The sequence below is a fragment of the Ciconia boyciana genome, chromosome 7, assembly GCF_034638445.1.
Source record: "Ciconia boyciana chromosome 7, ASM3463844v1, whole genome shotgun sequence".
Taxonomy (NCBI): Eukaryota; Metazoa; Chordata; class Aves; order Ciconiiformes; family Ciconiidae; genus Ciconia; species Ciconia boyciana.
In genome coordinates, this window is record NC_132940.1 from 51,308,849 (window position 1) to 51,332,879 (window position 24,031).

Sequence of the window (24,031 nt, forward strand, 5' to 3'; positions counted from 1 at the left end):
GGAGCACTGGATTCGAGAGAGAAAGAAGGGAGATGGGCTGGCCATTATTTTGCTGCTGCTAAAGTCCCCTTATACAGAGCCCTCCAGCTTCCACTTTTCAGCAGGCACTGTGTGAAACAGCAACCACAGGAAAGGTGAGGAAAAGCTAAGAGCCACAGATCTTACTTAATTTAGTGCCTCTCTGGTTGGTCAAAATATCATATGGCTTTGCAATACCTAACTATTTTGCCTCTTGACAAGAAAACCTTTTACAGGCAAAAAGAGGTGGCAGCCAATAAAAACAAGGCGTGGAAAGTAAAAATACCATCTTTAAATGAACAGTTAAATACAGTTACCAGGAAAGTTGAGGTTGTGAGCAGTGTCCCTGACACGAGTGAGAAAGCAAGAAAATCTCATGACTGAATCAGTAGGAGAATGTGCTTTCAAGCTTAGAAATATTTAGGAGCTAAACACTGCCTTTGAGGTTTTTTTCTCATCCTCTTCTCCATCTTGCATTGCATGTGCACATAGTTTTATTTGGTAAAAAGGGATATGAAGGGAGGTTATGTTGAGATCACTACTAGAAAACTTTCTCTGCAGAGCAGGGGTCACAACTGTTAACCCATACTAGTGTAGTTAATCACTTAACTAAGTGACTGGTAGGGTAAGTGTGAGAGTGGAACAGATTCAGACCTTTAACACTAAAATGGCCAGGAGTTACTGAAGTAATGAAAAAGTTTTAGGTTTTGGGCTGTGTACTGTGAAAGTGAAATGCATTCAGTCTGGATGATGCTTCTCATTGTACTTCTTAGGCCAGTGAGCAAAAGCACACATGCCTTTTTTTAAGGCTAGGAGCTTGACTGTTCTCAGCTTACACGGGAAGGGGCACAGGGGAGGCAGGCTTTGAATAGCAGCACAGTTTTGATAAATGTGATCCACTCTGCATTCAAGACAACTCGCCTGTCTGCTGTTCAGGGAATGACTAGTCTAAATTGAGAACTTCCAATAGATCCTCAAGAGGGCTCTTTTCAAAAGATTTGGAAATCTAATTATTTTTTAGCACATCACTCAACAGAAGCCGGAAGGATGGCTACTTTGAATCTTTGAAATAATTTCTCAGAGACTGCAGTTTGTGCTTCTTTAGTTTGGATGCTCAGGAAGATGAAGTCTCTAGCTAAGATAATTCTGATGACTTGTCAAGGTTGGTAAAACCTGACATTGGCAGTACATCTTGCTCCTGTAGTCTGGGCTTTAGGAGGGTAGTTTCAGAGGTGATCTGGCTGCTTCACTTCCAGATAATCCGAAGCCTGTACTGTTCCAGGCAACATACAGATTGATTCTACATTAGGGAATGTGATGGAATGAAATTCCTTCCTGTTTAAAGAAAACTTAACAAACTTACTTTATCTATCGGAAGAAGGCAGCAACCTCTTCCAGAATGGGGAGGAACATTGTGATAAATAAATAGCAGGAGTCACAGGTAGCCCAGCAGTGCTTCAGCACTGTGAATGGCTGTTCATAAAATCCCAAGCAGAATTAAGAAAGTGGCTAAAATTGTACATAGCCTAAGCATCACATGCTGACGAGCCTGGGTCACTGGCTTCTTCTGCTCTTCCCTCTTCCTCAGTCTCTCTTCACTCCATCAAGAGGATATGCGCAGCACATAAGGCTCTAGCCAAAATCACTTTCATAGGGTTTAGAAGAGTAGAAATCACAATATGCAACCTAATAGTGTCCTCAGATAAACTGTGCAGGCAGCCTCTACTCCAGGGTACCTAAAGGAGGAGGGAAACTTGGTAGGCACAGAGCACACATCCCCAGGATGCTCCTAGTAAATGGCCAGGTAAAAGCCATCCTGTTGTCAGAGCAGAGAAAAGGGGTAGACACAAGTCCCTGTTCCTTGTATCCCTGTACCAATGTAAGGATATTCTTGTCTTTGAGATATTTACACATTAACAACATTCTTTGATGTAGCCAGAAGGAAATAAGGAAAACCTTATAGCCTCTATATCTGACTCTGGCAGGCAGCTACCTAGCAAATTATCACCTCTGCAAAACCCTTACTTACAGGAAAGTCTTATTAATGTGGCTGTCTCATTGTGCTTACATTCTGCCTGCTAGAATTCAGAATGCTGCTGAAATAAGGCCTGCAGAATTCACTGTGGCTCAGCTGTAATGCTCCCCACATGTAGTGGGGAATATCAATTTTACTTATTCTTGCATTCGGCTTCCCAGAGTGGGATTTGTACACCTGATTCAGGAAAAAAAAATCAGTAATACTACTCTTGTTACTCTGCTTGGAAAGGCTGTGTAAACATTTGTGCTAAGTTGCTGCTAAGTTGTTTCTAACCAGATAGATTGGATACAAATTGTAAAAAAAAATATCCTTTATGACAGTCATTTTCATATTATTTCCCTTTCATGTATCTTCATTTTCGAGATGCTGCTGCTTCACTTTTTCTACCAAAATATGCTCATGCAATGTAGCCAGAGCTGTATTAGTGCTGTATTAGCCTAGTCTCAGTATAAAAGCTCTGCAGGTCCATACATATTTCATTCTCTGTGTTTCATGACAGGGACATGTGACTATCTTTAGCTCAGTCCCCTTTTTTGTGTATAATCTTTTGTTCTGCCAGCTCTGCATGGAGATGACTCAACCGTCTCTAAGCCCGCCAGTCTGCTCCAAACTGGAACAGTGCTCAGAAATATTGACATGCCTTTCCAGCCCTTTGGTAAATGCACTCAGCCATGAATACAGCATTTCCAGTCATGTGGCCTTCATCTTTTTTTCAAGATCCTTTTGAAGTTATTGGTTCATGAGATGCAAGAATCAGATCGCAAGACTGCGGATCACTTAATCCTCTCACTTTGCATATATTTTTACACTAGCCAGTTGGAGGGTTTGTACCTAAACTGAACGCAGATCGAGGGAGTTGTTGGGTCAGGCCCCTGGACATTAATGCCATCTGAAAGATTTCAAGCTGCCACATAATGTAAAAGCCATGGCTTCCAGTTCTCAAAGAAGTGTCCACGAAAGTAATTTTGAAATTGTACTGTGTGCAAGAAACTAGGAACTACTACAAACGTTATTAGTTTTTCATCCAAAAGCAAGGCAATTTTTTTTTTTCAACCTTGCCTTCCTAAATAGCACATCTATATTATAAACACCTTTGGAAGTTTTTTAAGATAAAAAGTGTTTAGTGAACATCTTTCCTCAGACAGAAACATTAAGTAATCCCAGTAGATTAGTATCAATTTGATTTTATTATTGCTATCAGTTTGATAAATTTGGTATTGTTTGACTTCAGAGGAGTGTCAGACACACTGTGCACAGCATTGTAGTGACAGTCTGCAAAAGCCTACCAAGCACCAACTGGGCTAACAGGGGACTAGCAATCTGAATGATGATGTTGAGACTATTATTATATATTTACTGAGCCATCAGGACTCCTCAAATCACTATATAAAGCTGTTGTGAGGTATTAGTATTGCCACAGGCTATTCATGTTACCCAGTTTTAAGGTTCACCCCCCCAGACATAATAGCGATAACCTCGCCAGCTTTCCAATCCAAAGAATAGAAATCACTTGCTCTCAAAACAAAATATAATCTTTAAATTGGACCATGCTTGAAGTAGCTACCAAAGCCAGAGAGAGTACTATGATGCCATTTCCAAAGGAAAACAACGACAAGATAAAGGCAGAAAAAATTCCCCTCTAAATCACAGAAATTCAGGAAAACATACATCGCTAAAGCCAGGCTTCTGCAAAATCTCAATTGCAGCATCTTTCTCGTCTTGGTACATTGTGTGTCTTTTACCAAATCAGTGTCAGAGAGGATAAAGATTCTTATTGTTTCAGTAAGAGTACACCATTTAATCCTGCTCTTCGCATCTTCCTTCTGCTGTTCATGAGCAGCCCAGCTTGCTGGATATCAATACGCATTTGTTCCGTTGAATTATTACAAATAATTCTCTAGTTCTCAAACATAATTCTAGCGTTTTATTCCCCTTATGGTCTAGGACTATAATTGAGACAGCTGATGGTGCAGCTGAATATAAGTTTCCATAAACAAACGCTGTGCATTTGAACTCAACTGCACGTAGGCCATCCACACACTTTTTCCACTCTGGCTGTTTCTCCCTGCAGCCAATTAGGGAAGATGTTTTGGCCATGACTCCGCTGTAGATTACTCCCCATCAGACCGCCATCTGATTGGAGTAAGGAAAAAGCTACTGGTTAAATATCCATGATTTTCAGCCAGCATGCCAAGAGCCTCAGACGAGATGCACTCCCTCTCTCTTTTGAAAAGGATCAGCGCTCTCAGGCTGACCTTCAAAGCCGAGCTCTGTTTGTGGGAGTGTGTACTCTTCACCTCTCAAAGACAGGGAACTTAATGCAGCACTTGAAATTTTACTGGCTCTGTTTGCTTTTCATATAGTGCAGACAGGGGATATTAGGCAAGGATTTGCTTTACAGTCACCATTTATATCATTTACTCTTTTTCTTTTCATCCCGGAGAAAGCCTAACCTTTTTCCCATGGAATTTCTCTTAAGTGAGTCACAGAAGTCAACTGTTGCCCAGGCACTTACAGGAAAGATGGATTTACATTTTATGTGCATTTTTAGGAACACTCTTCTGTCACACCATACATCTCAATGACTAAATTAGGTCATTCCTTTGCTTTTTCCCTCTTTGCATTGTAGAGGAAAACAGACGTGATTTATCAGTCTGTCATTATGGAGGAGGCTTGATTCTGAGTTTGTCCATCCACTTCTAACTCCACACAAACCTCAATCTGTGATTCCCATCATTTTGGGGCTCCATAGCCGGAGAGCATGACTAGGCAGAGAAAGGCTTTGATACTTTGGTGATTAAACATTCAAAAAACACCTAATTTAGAAGATGGATGGATGACAGCAAGGAAGCAGCATCTCTCTGTGATGTGGTCTCCCCCTAACGCAAGTGGGGGAGAATTATATTTGGCAGTCAGCAAAGATTCAGAAAACAGGTACTCGCAAATATGCTTTGTTTCTCCATGTATGCTGTGCCTGAGATGGCTGTTCATGACAAGTCACTGGGGGACAGCTTATGTCACTGGCAACAGGACCTACAGCCACTCTGCACAACACCTTGGTCCTCCCCAGCTGCTGCAAGATTGCGCCCTATAGCAGCGCTATAGGGAACCCTGTGCCTTTTCAGTGGTGATAGAGGAAGCGAATACTACTTTTAAGGAGATGATTCATGTGAATGCTTTTCAACCTTCTACAGATTTTAAACTTATGGAATAAATTCTTAATCTTGCACTAAAACGCATTCAGGAGTTGCATATGTAAACTTTTAAACCAAAGTAACCTTTTGCCCTAGTCATGTGCTCCATTATTAGTAAGGAACTGATGGGACTTAAACTTAGTTACTGCTCCACAGGCACAGAAATCTCCAATAAACAGGGCATTGTCTAACTAAATCTAATACAACTGTTAATTAAAGTATCATTATTTAGAGAATTCCATCATACATGAATATATAAAAACCTTAAGCACAAAATTGCTAGATTAACAGGAGCATCTTCATAATTCTACCTGGCTGCTTTTTTTCCTTTCTTTTGGGAGAAAAAAATTATAGTTCTTATATTTTAACGTGAGAAGAGACATTTGATCAGCTGTTCTGACCGGAATGTCACACTCATTGCATTCCTCTTATGTACCCTCATATTGCAGCCAAGAACATGAGTTAGATTAAAACATTTTGGTCCTCAGCAGAGCAAACTGTTGACACCATGCTGACAGCCTGTTAACAGCAACCAGCTATTAGTGGAATTGCTGTGGGAGTTTGTAGGGAGGCATTTGCAAATGCTTTATCAATACAGATTTACCTCAGCAGCAAAAAGGACAGACAGCATCAGTTGTTGTGGCCTGGGTGGATATGCCATATTCTTCCTCCTAGCCAAAGAAAAAACACTTGAATCAATATGAATTGCAGGTAGCTCGGGTGGAGCGGAAGGCAACGGTCTCAGGGAAGCAATGAAGTTCCAAGAATTGCAACACTTTTCCATGTACCTGTAATCAGGCAGCACCAAAGCACATCTCCAAGGCAGGCACTGATCACACTCTCTTATCCAGTCACTCCAGGCCGCAGCTTGATTATGCTGAGATTTCAAGCCCCGATATTTTTAGCACCCTTCTCTTGCTTTTTTTCCATTGTCAGAAGGTATATTTGTATTTTTAAATAGTCAAATTCTAATCTTAAATGTACATTAATGGAAAATCACCTAATCTGTACCTGGATAGAAATAGTGGTGTGGCTGGATCTGAGCTGAGACGCAGAGATTTATCAGTGGTGCTAGGTGCCCTCTGGACCAGGCAGCTAATTGCCTTTGACTTTGCCGAGCTTTGACTCAATAGGATTTTGAAGTCAAACATATTTCATAGATGTTTATACCCTATTACATCCTTTTGAAAAGATAAAAACTTGACTAGTGCATATTTCTGTTTGCAAAGTTGGCTTGAGTTTACCTGATAGTAAAGCTTTTGCTAAATTTCACCACATAAATACTGAAGTGCAAATCCCCAGGAAAACAATTTGCTGTAAAGATTTCGTATTTGCAGCTTAAGAGGCATTGATTAGTTGATGTCTTGCTCTGGCACCGCATTGTAGTAGCTCTCTTAAAGCATACATAACCACTGACATTTTTATAATTTATTTTTCATTACTTTTCTTAAATAAGCACTTTTCCACAAATATTTCCTTCAACTAAACTTATTGCTTAGAAAGTTGAACACTGTAAATGGAGCACAAACAATGTATATAAATTTAGTTGATTTATTCAACAGAGATTTTTACCTTCCTCTCTCTTGCTCTCTTCTCTACCACTGAAACATTAACTATTTGCTCTTTTCCTCTTTTTTCCTTTTTTTTCTGTGGAAAAATGTGTGCTGCAACGCACGGGTAAGTTCTTGTTCATTTCAATGGCTGGCTTTAATTCTTGGTGCATTTTAATATTAGCTCACTACCTCTCATGGCCTTTCCAAAGTTTGTTCAGTGGAAAAAAGAGGACAGGGCACAGTGAGCCCTTGTCTGTGTTGAACAACTTTGCTTGTATTTCTTTTCTATCCTAATCTGGCAACAAGCAGAATACGGACATAAACAGAGTGCTGGCAAGCTCAGCCTCAGTCCACTCAAAGATGTATATTTTCCAGGAGCCACAAGTTCTGCTCCCTCAAAAATGAGAAATTTGCTGACACAATAAAGCAGTGTGCCTTGATTCCATTGTACAGCCATACTCAGTGGGATAAAAAACACTTTTATACCAGTTAAAAAGCAGGACTGGCTGCAGGAGTAAAAGAAGACGAGATTTAGCTGCTGAAGTGTAGGTCTCTGGCAAATGTACAAAACCCTTGCAGTATTAGGAATCATTTTGTTCAAATTCCCCAGGGCAAGTGTTGCTCCATGTCATACTGCGTGGCTGGAGAGAGCCACAGTACAATCAGGAGACAGAGCCTGAGCTGAAATGTCAGCTGGGGGGACTGGGAAAGATCATAAAGAGCTGAAGGAACAACCTACAGAATGTAAAGACTGTTGGAAGGAGCTCATCTTTGATGTACATGACAGCTCAGTTGTATAGCGAGGTATGACTAAATAGAAAGTGGACCAGCACGAAGTGCTGCTTGTGCAAGTTCAGATACTTTGGGAGGTTGTGCTGTTCAAATTGTGCCAAAAAAAAATCCCAGTGCTCAGGAGGAACTGTACACTTACACAAGAGGGACTATACTTCAGAGCAGGAACATGCAACCAGGATCTCAAGTACAGAACGCTGTTGCACTGACGTGCTGGTTATACATAATACCAGCAGAACATTGCTGTAAGCCACAAAATCAAGGCAGCCCCAAGGTCTTTAGTGTCTTCAGGGTCGAAACCTATGACTGGGTCATTTAAATTAGCAGGTTACCTTTTGTTTATATTTTTCTTATGAATATCTTTAATTATAGCCTTCACCATAAACCCTAGCTTCCCCAGTTTGCATAGGAGTTGCCATGCAGAATTTGCCACCCACCGCTCACTGTTGGGGCTCAGTGCCAGCTCACAGCATCACCACAGTGCCATCTCCACAGTGCCAGCACCGTCTCCCAGCTTCGTATGCAGTGCTATGGCAGTGTTGCAGCATTTGACCACTTACCTATGAAATACGCCTTTGTCCGTGCTCCTCGCAGTCGTGACATAGGGTTGCATGGGAATTTTCCTGTTGCTGATTGTCTCCGCATCACTCCCTCTCTGTAGTGCACGCAACAAGGAACAGGAGGCTCCTGGCCAGAAGGCCAGGCCAGCAGTCCCTGCATTGCACTAGCCCACTCCCCAGGTTTTTTTGGCATGCATTTGTAATCAAGGACTGAAGCTGGTTGTGCAGCAGGGCTGGGGACACCAGGAACTGCTGAGGTCCTGGTGTGTGCAGCACCAGTGCAGGCTCCCCTCTGCACATGTTGCCCAGCCTTGTACCAGTTTCTGTTTGCTCCTCAGTAAATGGCAACCAACAAAGGAAAAATATTGACTTCCTCAGCTGCTACCAGCTGCCCTGGTTCAATAAGTGGGTCAGCTAAAGGTTAAACCAGCCAAGACATGAGCAGCAAGTTTAAATTAAAAAAAAAAAAAGAAAAGAAAAACACAACCACAGCCAGGGGGGAAGCCTGGAGCAGATGGCCAGGCCCGCCTGGCCGTAGCTCTCATGTCCCTCACCCTCTCCTCTGTCCCTCGCTCTCTCCTCTGTCCCTCGCCTTCTCCTCCACTGCCCCGCAGCGCTTGCAGTCCACGTCACAGCCATGCACGCTGAAGCCATCTCATGTCTAGGGGTCTAAATGCACCTCAGATGTAAATCAGTGACATTAAACCAGCAATGAAATTAGCCTGTTTGCTTTGACATACCCTGTTGTGATATATTAACTTTTTGCATTATTGTAGTAAATTGTCAGAAATCACAGTCCAGTTCCAATTTCTACCATTTACCAAGCCTAATGCAACTTTAAGGATATTATACAGTATTTGTCTGGGGTTTTTTAAATCAATCATGGTTTAACATACTTTCACACACATTTTTTAATTTTGCTAGTGGCACGTAACTGCATTTGAAGCTTATGATTTTGCAGCTTTGGTGGGAAAGACACATCTAGCTTTCTGCACTCATGTAGAGAATGCATACTTGCGAGATAGTGTAATCTGAAATTCTACTGAGAAAATCAGAATGACAACTAACGAAACTGCCTGTGAATCTCAGTGAGGTTTTAAGCAGTGAAAAAATAATTCCTGTGCTAACACTGCCACCTATTGCCACCCATTGAAAAATAGGAGACACAGTAATCGTAAATCCCTGTTCTCATCTCTTCTCCCTCTTTGGTATTTCTTGCAATGCTTTCATGTATATTTTCTCATCACTGCTGTCTTTAATAACATAGTGTTATCAGGGAAAAAATGCAAATAAACCAAGTGATATGTCAAATATATCTGTAGAACAGAGAATAAAAATCAGAACAAAATCAGCAACGTATGGAAGTCTCCCTGGGTGGTGTCAGGGAGCTACTAGAGTCCTAGAGCAATCTGATCCAGTACATAAGCATAGCATGTATAAGTATATATATCATGAAAGCACACATAGAGCAGAATTCTTCACTAGCTGGGCTCTTCCCTCCACCCTGGGAGAGCTGCACCTTTTTCTTTGTTATTCTCTCCCTCTGACCTCTTGCTATTTTCTGTGGGGTTTTTATACCTTTTTTACCTCCTATCTCACTAATTTTAACTAATTTTAAGATCAAACCTTACCACGTGATTACTTTTTGCTTGACATGGCTTCTTCATCTTGTGGGGTAGTGGTGGTTTCCCCTCCATGCAACCTGTGTCTGTTTCCTTGCCCTGGTCATGAGAGATTCCCTTATCTGCCAGTTCCTCCGATTCCACAACTTCCTCCCCTGCATCATCCTTTTACCTTTACTATTTATCAATTTCATAAGTATTTCTGTCACAAATTATTAGCATTCATATCATACAATGCCCATTAGTAGTCAAACACTTAAGCCATGCAATTTTACAACACATTCCCTTGAACAAAAGATTTTATTTTCTTTATTACCCCTAGCATTTCCAATGAGTTACCCCTGCACCTACAGTAAATGAGCTAAATTCAGTTCAGGAAAACCAGTTGCTTTCTCCTTCCCTAACTCACCTTTTATTGTGCAGTCCCTGCTCCTGCTGTCAGCTTTTGGTCAAAGTTATTCTCATTAGTAAAACCAAGATGAGGTACATGAGGGATGTAAGGGCTGTCCTTGGGTCTACAAAAAGCCCCAAGGAGGCCTTTTTATGAACTTTGCTAATATGCATTAAAATGTTTTTAGGAAACCAACTGTAATATAATATACTTTAAAACAATGCTCCTCCTCTTGTCTGATTAGCAAAATTATTCTCTCTCCTCAATTAGCAAAAATGCAATCTTGCTTAAGAATAAAGAAGGAGTAAATTACTTTTTTTTCTTTCTTTTTTTTTTTTGTTACACTTATAATTTTGGTTTCTGGAAACTGGAATTAATTATGCTTTTCTACTGAGAAACATCATATAAATTATGCCTTTCTGTGCTGTATAAACCCTAGGGTTTCATTAAGTGACTGCATCTCCTGTACAGCTGGAGATGAAAAACTTAACAGGGATGATACAGATGGAAAGGTCATTAACAGAACTAGAGAAATCCATCTGCAAATCTCACTCTGTAAAGGTTTTATGTAACAGCTCTATCTAACTGAGATGGTATTGAATAACAGGCAGCGTGCTGAAAGTCTTCTAATGCTTTCCAAAGCCTGGATTTATGGATAGGGGGATAAATAATCATATTGCTTATAGTCTGATGGAGGAAGAGTGGCGAGTTCTAGAGTCTGGTGATTTATTAAATATGGATGCTGTTATGGGTTCTTTCAAAATGAAGAAAGACAGCTCAAAGAATGATTTATTCTGCATTTAGCACAATCAGTTTCAGAAATGAGCAAGTGAATACAGCTGTCTCCAGAAGTCCTTGAAAAATTTAAGGAAGAAGCATTTTTCAATTAAATATCATTAGGAAACAGTGAAAAAGATTACAAAGGTGATAAGATATTGTTTGGTTAACTAAAGAGTTACCCCTTGACAGCTTTAGTTGGGACTTCTCATGCAATATTTTTACCTTCATGAGAGACTTGTGAACCATTTCACAAGACAAAAGCCTATGAGCTGTGTAACAAGTATCAGAGCTACCCAGTTACCCAACTGATGGAAAATTCCCCTAGTCCAATGCTCTTTCTGTCCTTTTATGATCTGAGGTTGTGGAACTTCTTTCCTGTTCTTACCACAATTCTGGCAAATATAAGAGGCTTAGCTTAAACTTCTTACACCTTACTATGTAGCTGGATTCACATACTGATTCCCTTGGGCTATCTAATTCTTCACCTTATTTATTACTTTTGCTAAATACATGGTAAAGGAATAAGCTATAGCAATTTGACCACTAGACTCAAGCAGCACAAAATCAAAAAATCTACATGAAAACAGCAGAACTTACAAAACTTCATTGTTGGGTTTCACTGTATTTGAGAAACCTGTTTGTAAGCAAAGATATCTTTGCTTTCATTGTCCTTTACAGAATTGTTACTTCTTGCAACTGCAATTCTGCTTAAGATACAAGAGTTGCAACATTTTTTTCCTACACATCTTGATGTGAAGCCGATCATTCTTGACTGTTTCCAGTCTCACATTTTTCCCTTACTGCTCTACAGACATGTGCAAGAATTTTTCTACATAATTTTCAGTGCAAGGTTCTTGGGACAATGGTGCTTCCAGGACTATGGTAAATACCTAAGCACAACATCTGAAGATAAAAATTTGAATTACTTGGAGGAATTAAAATAAAGTCTCCTTCTAATGTCCCATTAGCCCAAGGTCCTAATACCTTACTTAAATTTGAACACACTCCCCAGTTTCTTGTCAAAAGATGAATTTATGATGCAAGATGCTTTTCAGCATAGGCAATGGTATAACTGTTTTGGCTACTTACAAAATATTATTCCATCAATTCTTCAAACAGCCACAAACAGACCTCACCCTAATGCAAAAGGAAAATTTCAGTTCTATGCAGGACCTGCCATGGAATTCAACAGGTATTTTACAATATCTCCAAAAAAATGTTTAAGGAATATTTAAGTAAATCTGCTCTCTGTTGAAAGTGCACTGTCGTGGTTTAACCCCAGCAACTAAGCCCCACACAGCTGCTCACTCACTCCTCCCCGGTGAGAAGCAGAAGGGTAAAAGTGAGAAAACTCGTCGTCTGAGATAAAGACAGTTTAATAGGGAAAGCAAAAGCCTCGCGCGCAAGCAAACCAAAACAGGGAATTCATTCACTCCTTCCCATGGGCAGGCAGGTGTTCAGCCATCTCCAGGAAAGCAGGGCTCCAGCACGCGTAACGGTTACTTGGGAAGACAAACACCATCACTCATTCCTTGTTCTTCCCCCAGCTTGATATGCTGAGCATGATGCCATATGGTATGGAATAGCCCTTTGCTCAGTTGGGGTCAGCTGTCCCAGCTGTGTCCCCTCCCAACCTCTTGTGCACCCCCAGCCTCCTCGCTGGTGGGGTGGGGTGAGGAGCAGAAAAGGCCTTGACTCTGTGTAAGCACTGCTCAGCAATAACAAAAACATCCCTGTGTTATCAACACTGTTTCCAGCACAAATCCAAAACATAGCCCCATACGAGCTACTGTGAAGAAAATTAACTCTATCCCAGCTGAAATCAGCACATTCTCCACCCCTTATTCCATACCATTTATATCATGCTCAGGTCCCACACTATCCAATACATTCTCGTTACCCACCATCACCCTTCCCATCCTTTGATATAATACACAGATACCATTCCCTTAGTCTGTGGACCACCCCTGTGAAATGTCTGTACAATGTCCATAAATGTCCACAGAATGTCCACTGAGTTCATTTAGTCCATGACTTTGGGCTCCATCTGTTATGGTGGTCACTCAGGACAGGAGAGGTGGTGAGTTGCATGGAATTATGGGCACCAAAGCCAGCTCAGGTCGGGTCACTGCTGCACTTGCACTGCTTCTTGTAAGGCTTGTTCTCCATTGGTTCAGGTAGTTCCTGCTATAGTAATTCCTATAACATGCAATTCAGATCCTGGGTTACAATAATTTAAAAGTATATCCATTACAGTCTCCATCCCTGGTTCCTTCGGGCCAGGTTACAGGGTTTAGCATTGCAATGAACTCTTCCCCTTGCTCCTTGCCTAGCTAGTGACGAAGGGTTCCTGCTATAGTAATTCCCATAACATGCAACTCAAATCCTGGGTTACAACAATTTAAAGGTATTTTACAGTCTCCACTCCTGGTCCCTGTGGACCAGACCATAGGGTTTAACATTGCGATAAACTCCTCCCCCTGCCCCTGCTCCATCCACAGACTGCAGTCCCTTAGGGGTCTACCTGCTCCAAGTGGAGCCTTATCTATGAGCCACAGTCTCTCCAGGGGTATACCTGCTGCGGCATAGACTTATCCACAGCCATAGTCGCTTTGAGGTGCACCTGTTCCAGCGTGGCCTTCTCCATGGGCCACAATCCCTTCAGAGGTATACCTGCTTTGGCACGGGCATAACCACGGCCACAGATGCTTTGAGATGTACCTGCTCTGCTGTGGACTTATTCACGGCCACAAACCCTTCAGGGTGTCCTGCTCCTGTGTGGACTCATCCCCAGGTCACAGTCCCTTCGACTCAAGTTCACGCTCGCGTTCCAGCCTCTCCAGTACAGCAGCACAGAAACAGCAGCCATGACCTGGCCATCTGCCAGCCCAGGGGCATCGCCGTTGCTGTTATCAAAATGTTCCCAGGCACAGCAGAGTAAGATGATCAGCAGTACAGCAGTACAGCAAGCAGCGAAAGCAAAAAGCAGCCACTAACAAGCACTGGACTCTAATACAGAGTAAGGCAAGCAAGCCCCATGGCAAGCACAGAAGCCTGCTGATTAATAGCTAAACAGCTATAACAGCTACAAATTCAATCTACCACATTCCAATCAAACCTGTCGTTATCTCGAACCCTTCAAGCCCCATCTTGGGCACCAAAAAGGACTGTTGTGGTTTAACCCCAGCCAGCAACTAAGCCCCACACAGCCGCTCACTCACTCCCCTGGTGGGATGGGGGAGAGAATTGGAAGAGTAAAAGTGAGAAAACTCGTAAGCTGAGATAAAGACAGTTTAATAGGGAAAGCAAAAGCCTCGCGCGCAAGCAAACCAAAACAGGGAATTCATTCACTCCTTCCCATGGGCAGGCAGGAGTTCAGCCATCTCCAGGAAAGCAGGGCTCCAGCACGCGTAACGGTTACTTGGGAAGACAAACACCATCACTCATTCCTTGTTCTTCCCCCAGCTTGATATGCTGAGCATGATGCCATATGGTATGGAATAGCCCTTTGGTCAGTTGGGGTCAGCTGTCCCGGCCGTGTCCCCTCCCAACCTCTTGTGCACCCCCAGCCTCCTCGCTGGTGGGGTGGGGTGAGAAGCAGAAAAGGCCTTGGCTCTGTGTAAGCACTGCTCAGCAATAACAAAAACATTCCTGTGTTATCAACACTGTTTTCAGTGCAAATCCAAAACAGAGCCCCATACTAGGTAGTATGAAGAAAATTAACTCTATCCTGGCCAAAACCAGCACATTCAGCTATTGAACGTGCTTGAGTCTAGGAATTCAGAGCTACAGGCAGAACTGAAGCTGTGTTCACCCCTTGCAGGAAAAATAATACTGATGGGCTTAGCCACATGAATCCCTACAGGACAGGTCTGCTCCTGGGTGTGTTACTTTGGTTTCTATACATGTAGCTTCTATTCCTAACTGAAGCAATCAGAAACTTTTAGCAGATTTTAGCAAGACTGAATTTCCGGTATCTCATTAATAGCTGGTCAATAAAGCACAAAATATTTTCAAAATAACAGTAATTTAATTCTCAAAGAATAGTGCTGATGAATCAAAAATGCACCTCCAGCAATTCCTATTATTAAAGACACCATATTCAAGGAATTTTGTCTTTAGCAGCAGAAGCTGTCTTTAACAAGGTATAATACACAATTTTAAAGACTTTCAGAACAGTTCTGATTGTTCTGAACATAGATTGTTCTCATGAGTTTGTACAATTCTTATCAAACAGAGTCCAAGTACATAGTAGCAATAGCACTCCTCTTTTCCTCTGCTTTTTGACTGGCCAGGAGCAATCAATAAATTGAAAATACAAAAGGAATCTTTAGCGGAATGAGAATACAACTGAAAATATTGGCAAGGACCTTTCCCCATAGCTGGATCCCAATAACTGCTATATGCCCATGCTTGTGTGAAGCTGGGGTAAGAATCTGCAACTTTACCCATTGCTTGCACATTTAAATAAGGCATAAATGCTGAGAAATAGACCTGCCATTTCATCCATCTGCTTTTGACGTGGAATTGTTCTGTTTATTATTCCTGCGCCCTCGCACCTACAGACAGACTTACCATCTGTGAAAACCATAGAGTAAATGAAGAGGAAAGAGGACTGGAGAAACTGAAAAGTAAGTAACTAGTTTTTCCTTGCCTTAGGAAAAAACACACTCATGCAGAAAGCAATTACTAAAGGATTATTAAACAGAAGCAACCACAGGCATTTGTATTTCCTGTCTCCTCTCAACTTCTGTTGGTGAAAATCAAAGCCTTAAGTTTCAAAACAACCCAAATTATGAAACTAAGTTATACTAAAGGAGTCATATTTGACAGCAGATTTATCACTAGATTAATACAATTATACAGTGGTTTCTGATAGTTCTGTTTACTTAGATTAGTTTGTTTTGAACATACATATTTGATAAGAAGTTGGAAACAACAGAATGTGAACACCAAGGCAAAACTACCAAAGAAGGACACACAGGAAAAGATCAGGACCTTCTTATTTGGCTCACTGGTTATATGAATATTGAATACAGAAGTACTCCTCATTTTTAGGAATTAAAGTAACTATAAGTAGTTATTTTAGAATTACAAATTTCTTGGGAAAAAAGGTTACTATATATTTCTATAAATTACAGTATTGATACAGACAAAGGGGTCTTATTTGAATGCTACAAATTATTTCATCAGATTACCAAAAAAAAAAAGACCATAAAGATTTTAGTTTATAGAAATATAACTACAAGCACAAGATGTAAATTTCTCACATTCTTACTGGAGCTCTGCAAGCTCCACTGGGAAGCTGGGAGATTTATGTTCTTCTTCCTTCTTCTATATAAAAGTTCTAGATTTCATTGCCAAACTCCTGTTCGCTGCTGGTTATCACCAGCATGCTCAAAAAACATGAAGTCCTAAGAAGGAAACAAAAAGCAAACAAAACAAACACTTCTTAAATGTGGTCCTTAGTTCAGAGATCTCCTGGTCGCTTTGCAAGGTATGCAAAGCACCTTCCTCTCGGAAACCTCAAATGATGAGAAGAAGGTGGGGGCACCTCTCTCCATCCCCCCATCACCTGGATCTCTCAGAATAGGACACCCACAGAGAGAGAAAGAGGTGGTGAAAGACCTACATGGAAACTTTAAATTATCACTAGCCAAAGCTATGCTTCCTTTACTCAGGATTCCTCGCCTGGCTTTGTTTGACCTGACTTAGTCCCTTCAATTTTACCTCAAACTGGAGTCCCTCATAATGGTGACTCTTTAGTTTATATCTGGGGCCCCCATTTTCTGTGTCTGGAGTCCTGGGTTGCTCGTACTCACTAATGCTGTACTTCACGCACATGGTAGCACACAAACACACACAGCTAAGGAAAACCTGGTTCGTGCACAGGGCTGTTAGAGGCTGGTGAGAACTTTCCAAACTCAAGGTGCTTCACGTGCCCCCTTCCTCCCCCTCTGCAGCCCTGCCAGCGCAGAAGCAATGCACTTTTTGACATGGTACCTGATGCTGAATTGCACAGGTAAGTGAAAACATGAGTGTGTCGCACACCGTTTTCAAAGAGCAAAGTGAACTACACTGCAGTATTTGACATGGTAGAGTCAGAGTGCAGCTGAAAAGCACTCAAGTGCACTCATCTATCAAGTTAGATGTGCTTTGCCTCCACAGAAGTCCCTCCCATTGGAGATTACTCCTCTGAGAGCATTTAATTCTGCTCAGCTCAGTGCTTCACATACTTCCAAGGAGAGTTGGGAGGAACTGGCTGCAGCATTCAGCTGTCCAGTTCACCAGCTCAAGCAGGCTGCTCTGGCTTTGGACGGGTCTCTTGGCTATTGCTGATTTGCACTTTTCTGGTTTCACCATCCACATAAACGTGCTTGCCTCTACTAATGTGTCAGGTTTCTCAGTCCCATCACGTATGAAGCTCTCCCTAAATACAGTTAGCACTTCATGTAGTCTAGAATAAGCTTATTATCTGAAAGAATTCTTTGTTGCCCTCTGTGGCTGCTTTTACACACAGGAAGTTCACAACAAGCTCTTGCCCACTTCAAGGAGCTCAGAGTCAAATCCTTTACCAGCACAATTTGAACGTGGAGAAGAAAAAGTCAGTTCATATTCAAGTATTAGTGAATGACAGACTTACGATAAGGAAGCAAGCACCGATCATGACAGCTTTCATTTTTACATCAAGGTCCATTGGGAATGTGATTCCAAAGTTATCTGCATCTGTAAAGGCTTCTTTTAAAATCCCAGACCACTGCTTAGAAATCCTCCCAACAGTACAAGTCTCATCCACAGACTTCACCTAGTTTAATATAAAATTAAAAAAACAACATCAAATCTGTCATTCATAATATTCCCAAATCCTTTTCATGATAGATCCATTTGAAAACTTCAGATTGTGTTATTTGAATTAATGCAGTCATGAATGGAACTGTTTGTACCAAAAGGCAACCTTGACTATCAGAAAGTCAGTCTTAAGTAGTGCAGACGTGAACTTAATTCTGTCTGCAAAGTTCAATGCTTTAATGGTGCTGTAAGACAGCTACCACACGCACGCACACACGCTCTGCTGGAAGTGTTGTCTTTTAGCCAAGAGAGTGAATTAGTTTCTCTTGCCATGTATCAGGAACTGCTCAAGTGAAAATTAAACAAATTACATTCTTCTGTTCCAAAGCAGAGATGAGCCCTTTGTCAACATTATGTTTCCTAAAGTTAGATCCAGTCTTCAGGGTCATGTGAAAGACTAGTCCCCAAAATAAAGTGATACTAAATTTGCTTTAGCAACTATTTGCAACATCGTTTTAAATATTCAATGGTAGACTAGTGTATCTACTACTTAATGTGTATGAAAATAATGATGCATTAATCACTATTATTTTTAAGTGAAAGTTGTAACTCCAGTCATTCAAACCTATATTTTAGGCCTAAATTATCTTGTTTTACTTGGTCATTGAATGATTATTAAATGATTAAATGAGTGGTTGTAGGAAGTCATTTTAATAAATACCTGTTACATCTGAGAATAACATTTTTTGTTAGGGCCTAACGTAATAGATTCACAAAGATTTTGCTGCTGAATATTTCAATTCAGAGATTTGTGTACAACCACAGGGAATGAGTCTCTCTGATCACTGATGAGTGGCTTTAAGACGTCATTCCTGGAAGTTTGTCTGGCTTATCTAGAGTAATCTAGATATCTAGAGAAGTGAGTTGATTATACTAGTATTAAAAGATTATGTACTAATTACTTAATGTATACTACAGTTCAGTTGACAGGTAGTAAGTTGAGCGACAAATTACTATCAAACTACTATCTGAAAGAAGATACATACGAACACTTTTTAGCACTGCATACCTCAAAATGAATGTCCTCACAACAGCTGCAGACAACGCATGGGCCAATAATTTTCAGTATATCCATTCTTTTCTCATCTTGAATGGTAAACTTTGGCAGGCAGGCATGCCAGTTCTGGACAACGTAACCAACTGGTGTTCCTGGAGGTGCCTGAACTTCCAGCTTCACAGGAAAAAGAAAATTACATGAATGTTCGTGCTTTGATATGCTTGTTAGACAAAACCCACACTAGCACACAAACCAAACAGAACTTATTTTTCCACAACAATCTGGCTTTCCAATGCATGAAGCTGCATGGGGTTTTCTGTGAATGTTTTCAGAAAACTGCACACAAATTGCAGATCTCATATGTAACTTTTGCCTTCACTGAAAACAGTAAGATACTCCTAAGGCTGTGGAGCACACAAGCTATGCATCTACAAGTATAAAGATCAAAGTCTAGTGGAAGAAAGGCTGTGAGCATCCTGAAAGCATTCAGTGAAGATGTTACAGGATGCAGCTACCACAAATCCCTCAGTAAGAGCTCTGAGTAGGCTCAGATTTGAGGTTTCAGAAGTTGCATCACCCCATAATTATTTTAATATTTAAAAAGCTCATCATCTCATGTGTTGAATTTCACTATAGCTTTCACAGCAGTAAAGTGAAAACTCTAGCTGTTATTTTACGAAAGCCATTGCCTAACTCTTACATTGCAAGTCCATCTCCAGCGCAGATTTCGGCACCAGCCACAAGTTCCCTGGCATGCTGTTGAATCAAATTCTTCATTACTGTCATCAGAAGTGGCCAGAGTGAATCTAAGTGTTGTAGCACACACTTGCTTCTTCCCAGACCAAGAACCCCATGCACAAATCCCACAGATCTCTCTCCCCACAACTTCCAGGCAAAACCTGACTTTTTTCACCTCGCCTCCTGATTCAAGACAACCCCATCTTAAAACTGCACAGGTGGACCATGTCCCACATGAAGGAAGACGGTGAGAGGGAGCAACTCACCTCCTGTAAGCAGCAGGGAAAGCAGCACGAAGAACACCGGAGAGGTCTCTGCAGTGTTATCACCTCGTGGCCCAGGTTGTCTATAATCCGGAGGGTGAAGGGTCGTGATGGCCCACAGCAATTCCTGGTACAGCATTCAGTGTCCTCTGCTGCAAAGTACACCCTTTGCCCCAGTGTATTCTTGATTTCATATTTGTTGTTTGTTTCAAAGCCAGTCAAAACTGAAAAAAAGGAAAAGAACTGTTAAATTTCTGAGGTGCGTCTGGTCAGAAAAGTCACCGTGCTAACTCTAAAGCTACCCTTTGGGAAGGCAGGCCTCGCTCAAAGTCTGTCAGACTTTGGTGAAGCTACTGGTGAAGGGAAGTAGTGGGGAAGGACCCTCGAGCAGAGCAGCCTGACGGAGAAGTTCAGAGAGGAGAAACCAACATGAACATGGCAACACGGAAAGAGCATGGAGATGTCCATCAGTCCGCTCCCACCAGACACGGACACCTACTGCCAGGGCAAGCACCACAATTATAAATAGCATAGCATGGAAAATTCCCAGGGAGGAGGTGAAGGGATGAGAGTTAAAGAAACTTGTGAATTTGGGGGTGAAGCAAGAAAAGGGCTCTAGAGGGCACAAATACGTTCAGAATGAGAAGGCCACAAAAAAACCCTCGCAGTCAGGATTCACAGCAGCACAAATAGAAAACAACAAGAGCCAGGACAGAAGTTTTTATTAATTTCTCTAACAAATGGAAGTACTCTTCGAAGCATTATGGAAAGAAAATGCAGCAGCATTAGGTGTCAGCCAACATGGGTGGTCCATTTTATTTCTTCTGTTTGGAAGACACTGATAACATGACTTTGATATTCTTAAAGTGAACGGAATGCGGGGAGCAGAAGGAAAGCTGTTCAATTCGCTAAAACAGCAGGATTGCCTGGAAATGGGATCAGAGCCGCATGCCAGTCTATGGAATTAGATGGAGCAAGAGAGGACAGAAAAGAAGATTTTAAGTAGGGAAGAGAGCCAAATAGAAATCATGTGAATGAATAACATGGGAAATGTGTGACTTCAGCTATAACTAGCTACCAAGATTATTCAGTTGCATTGCTATGTATCTTTTAAGATATAGAACTTGCTTAAAATCCTCTGCCCTCCTATTTTCTCCTTCCTCTCCTCCGCAACTTCTGCAGGAACTGAGAGAGATAACAGAGGCAGGAAAGAGAAAGGTGGCAATCCATGTTAAATATGTAGTGTCAAAGAAAGTCTGAATTTTACCGTTCTTGGGATTATTAGATGTAAACATCTCTCTGCTATAAATACTTGGCACTTACTCTCAAGAAGTTCAATTTGCTGATGAATTAATATCTGGTCAATCTGTTCGTAGTTGAAAAATTAAACAGAATAAATAGTTAACAAGTTGTAACTAAGAGAAATCTAGTTTTAAGAAGCATTGCTGTTTCATTTCAGAATGCAGATTTATGGATCAATACATTGTCTAGAGGCAGATCATCTACCGGTAAAGCTGTGGAAGTAGCTCACACCCCCTGTCCTGTCCTCTGTCAACTTAGCAGAACAGTGTTTCAGAGCACTGGAGCAGATGGCAGAAGTTGTACCCAAGCTGGTCTGGTTACAAGCACACAGGGCTAACGTGCCTGTGCTCCTTTCAGGACTCAGGGCAGCTCAGCTACGGAGCCTGGCAGAGCCTCTGACACCACATATCCCAGATGCCTACATCAGGAGTCCGTACAGACAAAAACAAGAAACTGAGACATTTTAGAGCAGAAGCTCAGCTACTGCTCAGCTCCAAGTGCAACTCAGGAAAAATCAGCCTCTCCTCACTGGTGCTTTTTTTTTTTTTTGAGCAATTTGCAAAACTAGCAACAATACATCAGTGTTAAGCCTTGATATTTGCTCCCAGTGATGAGATGAACTCTACTTTTACAGTACAAGGACATATTCTGTAATGTGGAAACAACTCTTATTTTGCTATTAGCGTTCTCTACTCATTCACTTCTCATTGTGAAGTCTGACTAGCGCGTCTCCTAACAACATTACGAAGAGGTGTGAAGAAAGCATCATGTAGAAAATTAAGCACCTCTAATGTGCTACAGTTTATTTATTATCTACACCTTGCCAAATCACATTACGTCTCACAAACAGTAGCTTCAGAAATGGGAAGGATGTATGATATGATAGCCCTGTGCTGCCAGTCCTTTAGCATCTCACTTGGCAGGAGTGCTCCATGAGGTGCTGCAGCCGTAACAGGCAACTCCACACTCAAACATGCATCAATCAGATTACAAAAGGCTTCATTTAGGAGCCCAAAAGCCCCTGCATGTTGCAGCCCATGCAGCTGTAACAAAGCCAGATGCTTTTTTTAGCTTTTTCATGGATGCAGGCTGCTTCTCGGGTGAATACCTGTTCTCTGGGGAAGGACGAAGGGTGCAGGTACCTGTGTGAGGTATTCCAGTCCAGGAGGGCAGTTGGGAAGAGGAGGAGGGACTGGCATCCAGATTGTCCCCTCCTTCACGATGGGCTGGTTCTGAATGGGTGGAACAGCAAGTCCAGCTGGGACTCCCATGGCCTGTACCTGGAAGCCATAGCTCTCTGCACCTGCGACACCTGGTGTGGTAGAAGACATGCAGTTGTGAAACTTAGATGTTGGAAAAGAATTGCGCCATGGATCTTCAAAAGATTAATTTGTTCACTATTTTGAACTATGAAGATCCTTATACCTGCAATATATTTCAGTTATGAATACTACAAGTTTTGTGAAGGAATTTACATTGGATTGGGATGTTCTAATCCCTCCAGAAAAAAAACAAACAAAATAAATAAATGCATCATTCTTGAATATAGCAGAAATTTTATTCACAAAAAGATAGGCAATTCAAAAATTAGAAATAAACAAATGAAGGTTATTCCTAAGTAGAGAAGACAGAATACCTTAAAATACATTAAAAGTATTGGCATTTACAAGTTGTCAGTTGAGCAAATGAGGAATTTTAAGACAAAGTTTTCCTGGAATTATACCTTCTACTTATGGGATAGGAAACATCGTTTTAGCAAAGTTCATCTGCAGTTTTCAAACCAGCTGAGTGTGATCTAAAAACTGCACTTTCCCATTTGTTTAATGGATCATCTTTCAAAACTGAGGAAATCCACAACTCCTTCATGGAGGAGGTGCGTAACAAAGGAGGAAATAGTTCCACATTTTGTGAATGCCAAGTAAATCTTCTCCAGGTAGCACTCAATAGGAAACACAAGCTCTCATGAAGCACTTCAGGGTCTAAATGCTCAGCACTCCACCAGATGGCACATGCAGCACTGCCTTAGTGCTTGCAACCCATCCCACATCCCCGGGCTGTGCGTTGAGCCCTGCCTTGCCCAAGTACGGTCCTGCAGCGATGTGGTCTTTGCTACAGAGATGCTTTATAACCATGTAGCTGAAGCTGCTGAAGTTGCTATTGAAAGTTTCAGAACAAGAACTATATTTTTTCCCTCATTTAATACTTTCCTGGTAGGCAGACAGGCTTTCAATCTGATGCAGAGGAATTTTGTATTTTACTCAGAAGCAAGCACAACACAGAAGCCACAAAGAGTATTTTTGTAGAGCTGTACAAAGACAAATAATTGGAGATACTGACTTGTAGACTTATCTTTAGCCCAAATCAGTTCAGCACCAATGTTTCACATGACATTACAGTACGTGTACTGTTACATGTGAAAGCTCACGCTGTGGCCATAAGCAGGACGGTACCTCAGGTGATGTAAACAGCTGTGGCTTAAAATTCATAGGTGGCAGGATCACTCTCCCCACAGAAGGATCCACCCTTATGGAATACAAAATCACTTTTATGTCTGAGCACAGGCTCTGCACACAAACTGACTGTCTGCTGCTATCATGTGTAAGTGTGTGCACATACAATTATTCAAAACAAAAAATGCTTCCCTGACCTTCATCGCACAGGCAGCACGTGCTCATTCCCCGCTGAAGCTAACTGTACTTACAGACCTCAGATTGCCTTGCCAGAAGATGCACAAGCTTAAGCTTATGAACAGCACAGTAACTTAGGCCAAACTGTTTGCATTTTATTTATAATTTATGCTTTGAGCCTGATTGTTAGATATTGCTCATTGTGATTTGGTTCTTCAGAAAGCACTTAGTTGCCAGAACATGAGAAGCTATTTAGGAGTGCTGCATTTTGAATGGGGAGTAGAAAATGAGATAGAAGAGGAGAAAA

General features: G+C 41.4%; 1 protein-coding gene and 1 long non-coding RNA gene across 7 annotated transcripts in view; one reads left to right on the top strand and one right to left on the bottom strand.

Moving 5' to 3' along the window:
• LOC140654243 (uncharacterized) overlaps positions 1-24,031 on the top strand; it is a 26,893-nt gene continuing 2,862 nt past the window's right edge. The window contains exons 1-2 of the long non-coding RNA XR_012043371.1: positions 1-134; positions 15,514-15,579. This is a non-coding gene — a long non-coding RNA (uncharacterized lncRNA). The remainder of the gene's footprint in view (positions 135-15,513; positions 15,580-24,031) is intronic.
• The window catches only part of PLSCR1 (phospholipid scramblase 1), an 18,631-nt gene continuing 6,906 nt past the window's right edge, over positions 12,307-24,031 (bottom strand). For 5 of the 6 annotated variants that reach the window (XM_072867363.1, XM_072867364.1, XM_072867361.1 and 2 more), the window contains 6 exons: positions 22,240-22,409; positions 21,119-21,161; positions 19,799-20,019; positions 18,807-18,968; positions 17,592-17,753; positions 12,307-16,362 (listed from right to left, as the gene is read on the bottom strand). In XM_072867363.1, the coding sequence (XP_072723464.1) occupies positions 16,303-16,362; positions 17,592-17,753; positions 18,807-18,968; positions 19,799-20,019; positions 21,119-21,161; positions 22,240-22,409 (818 nt within the window). In that variant the 3' untranslated portion in view covers positions 12,307-16,302. The remainder of the gene's footprint in view (positions 16,363-17,591; positions 17,754-18,806; positions 18,969-19,798; positions 20,020-21,118; positions 21,162-22,239; positions 22,410-24,031) is intronic. The other variant, XR_012043370.1, reaches the window with a different exon arrangement.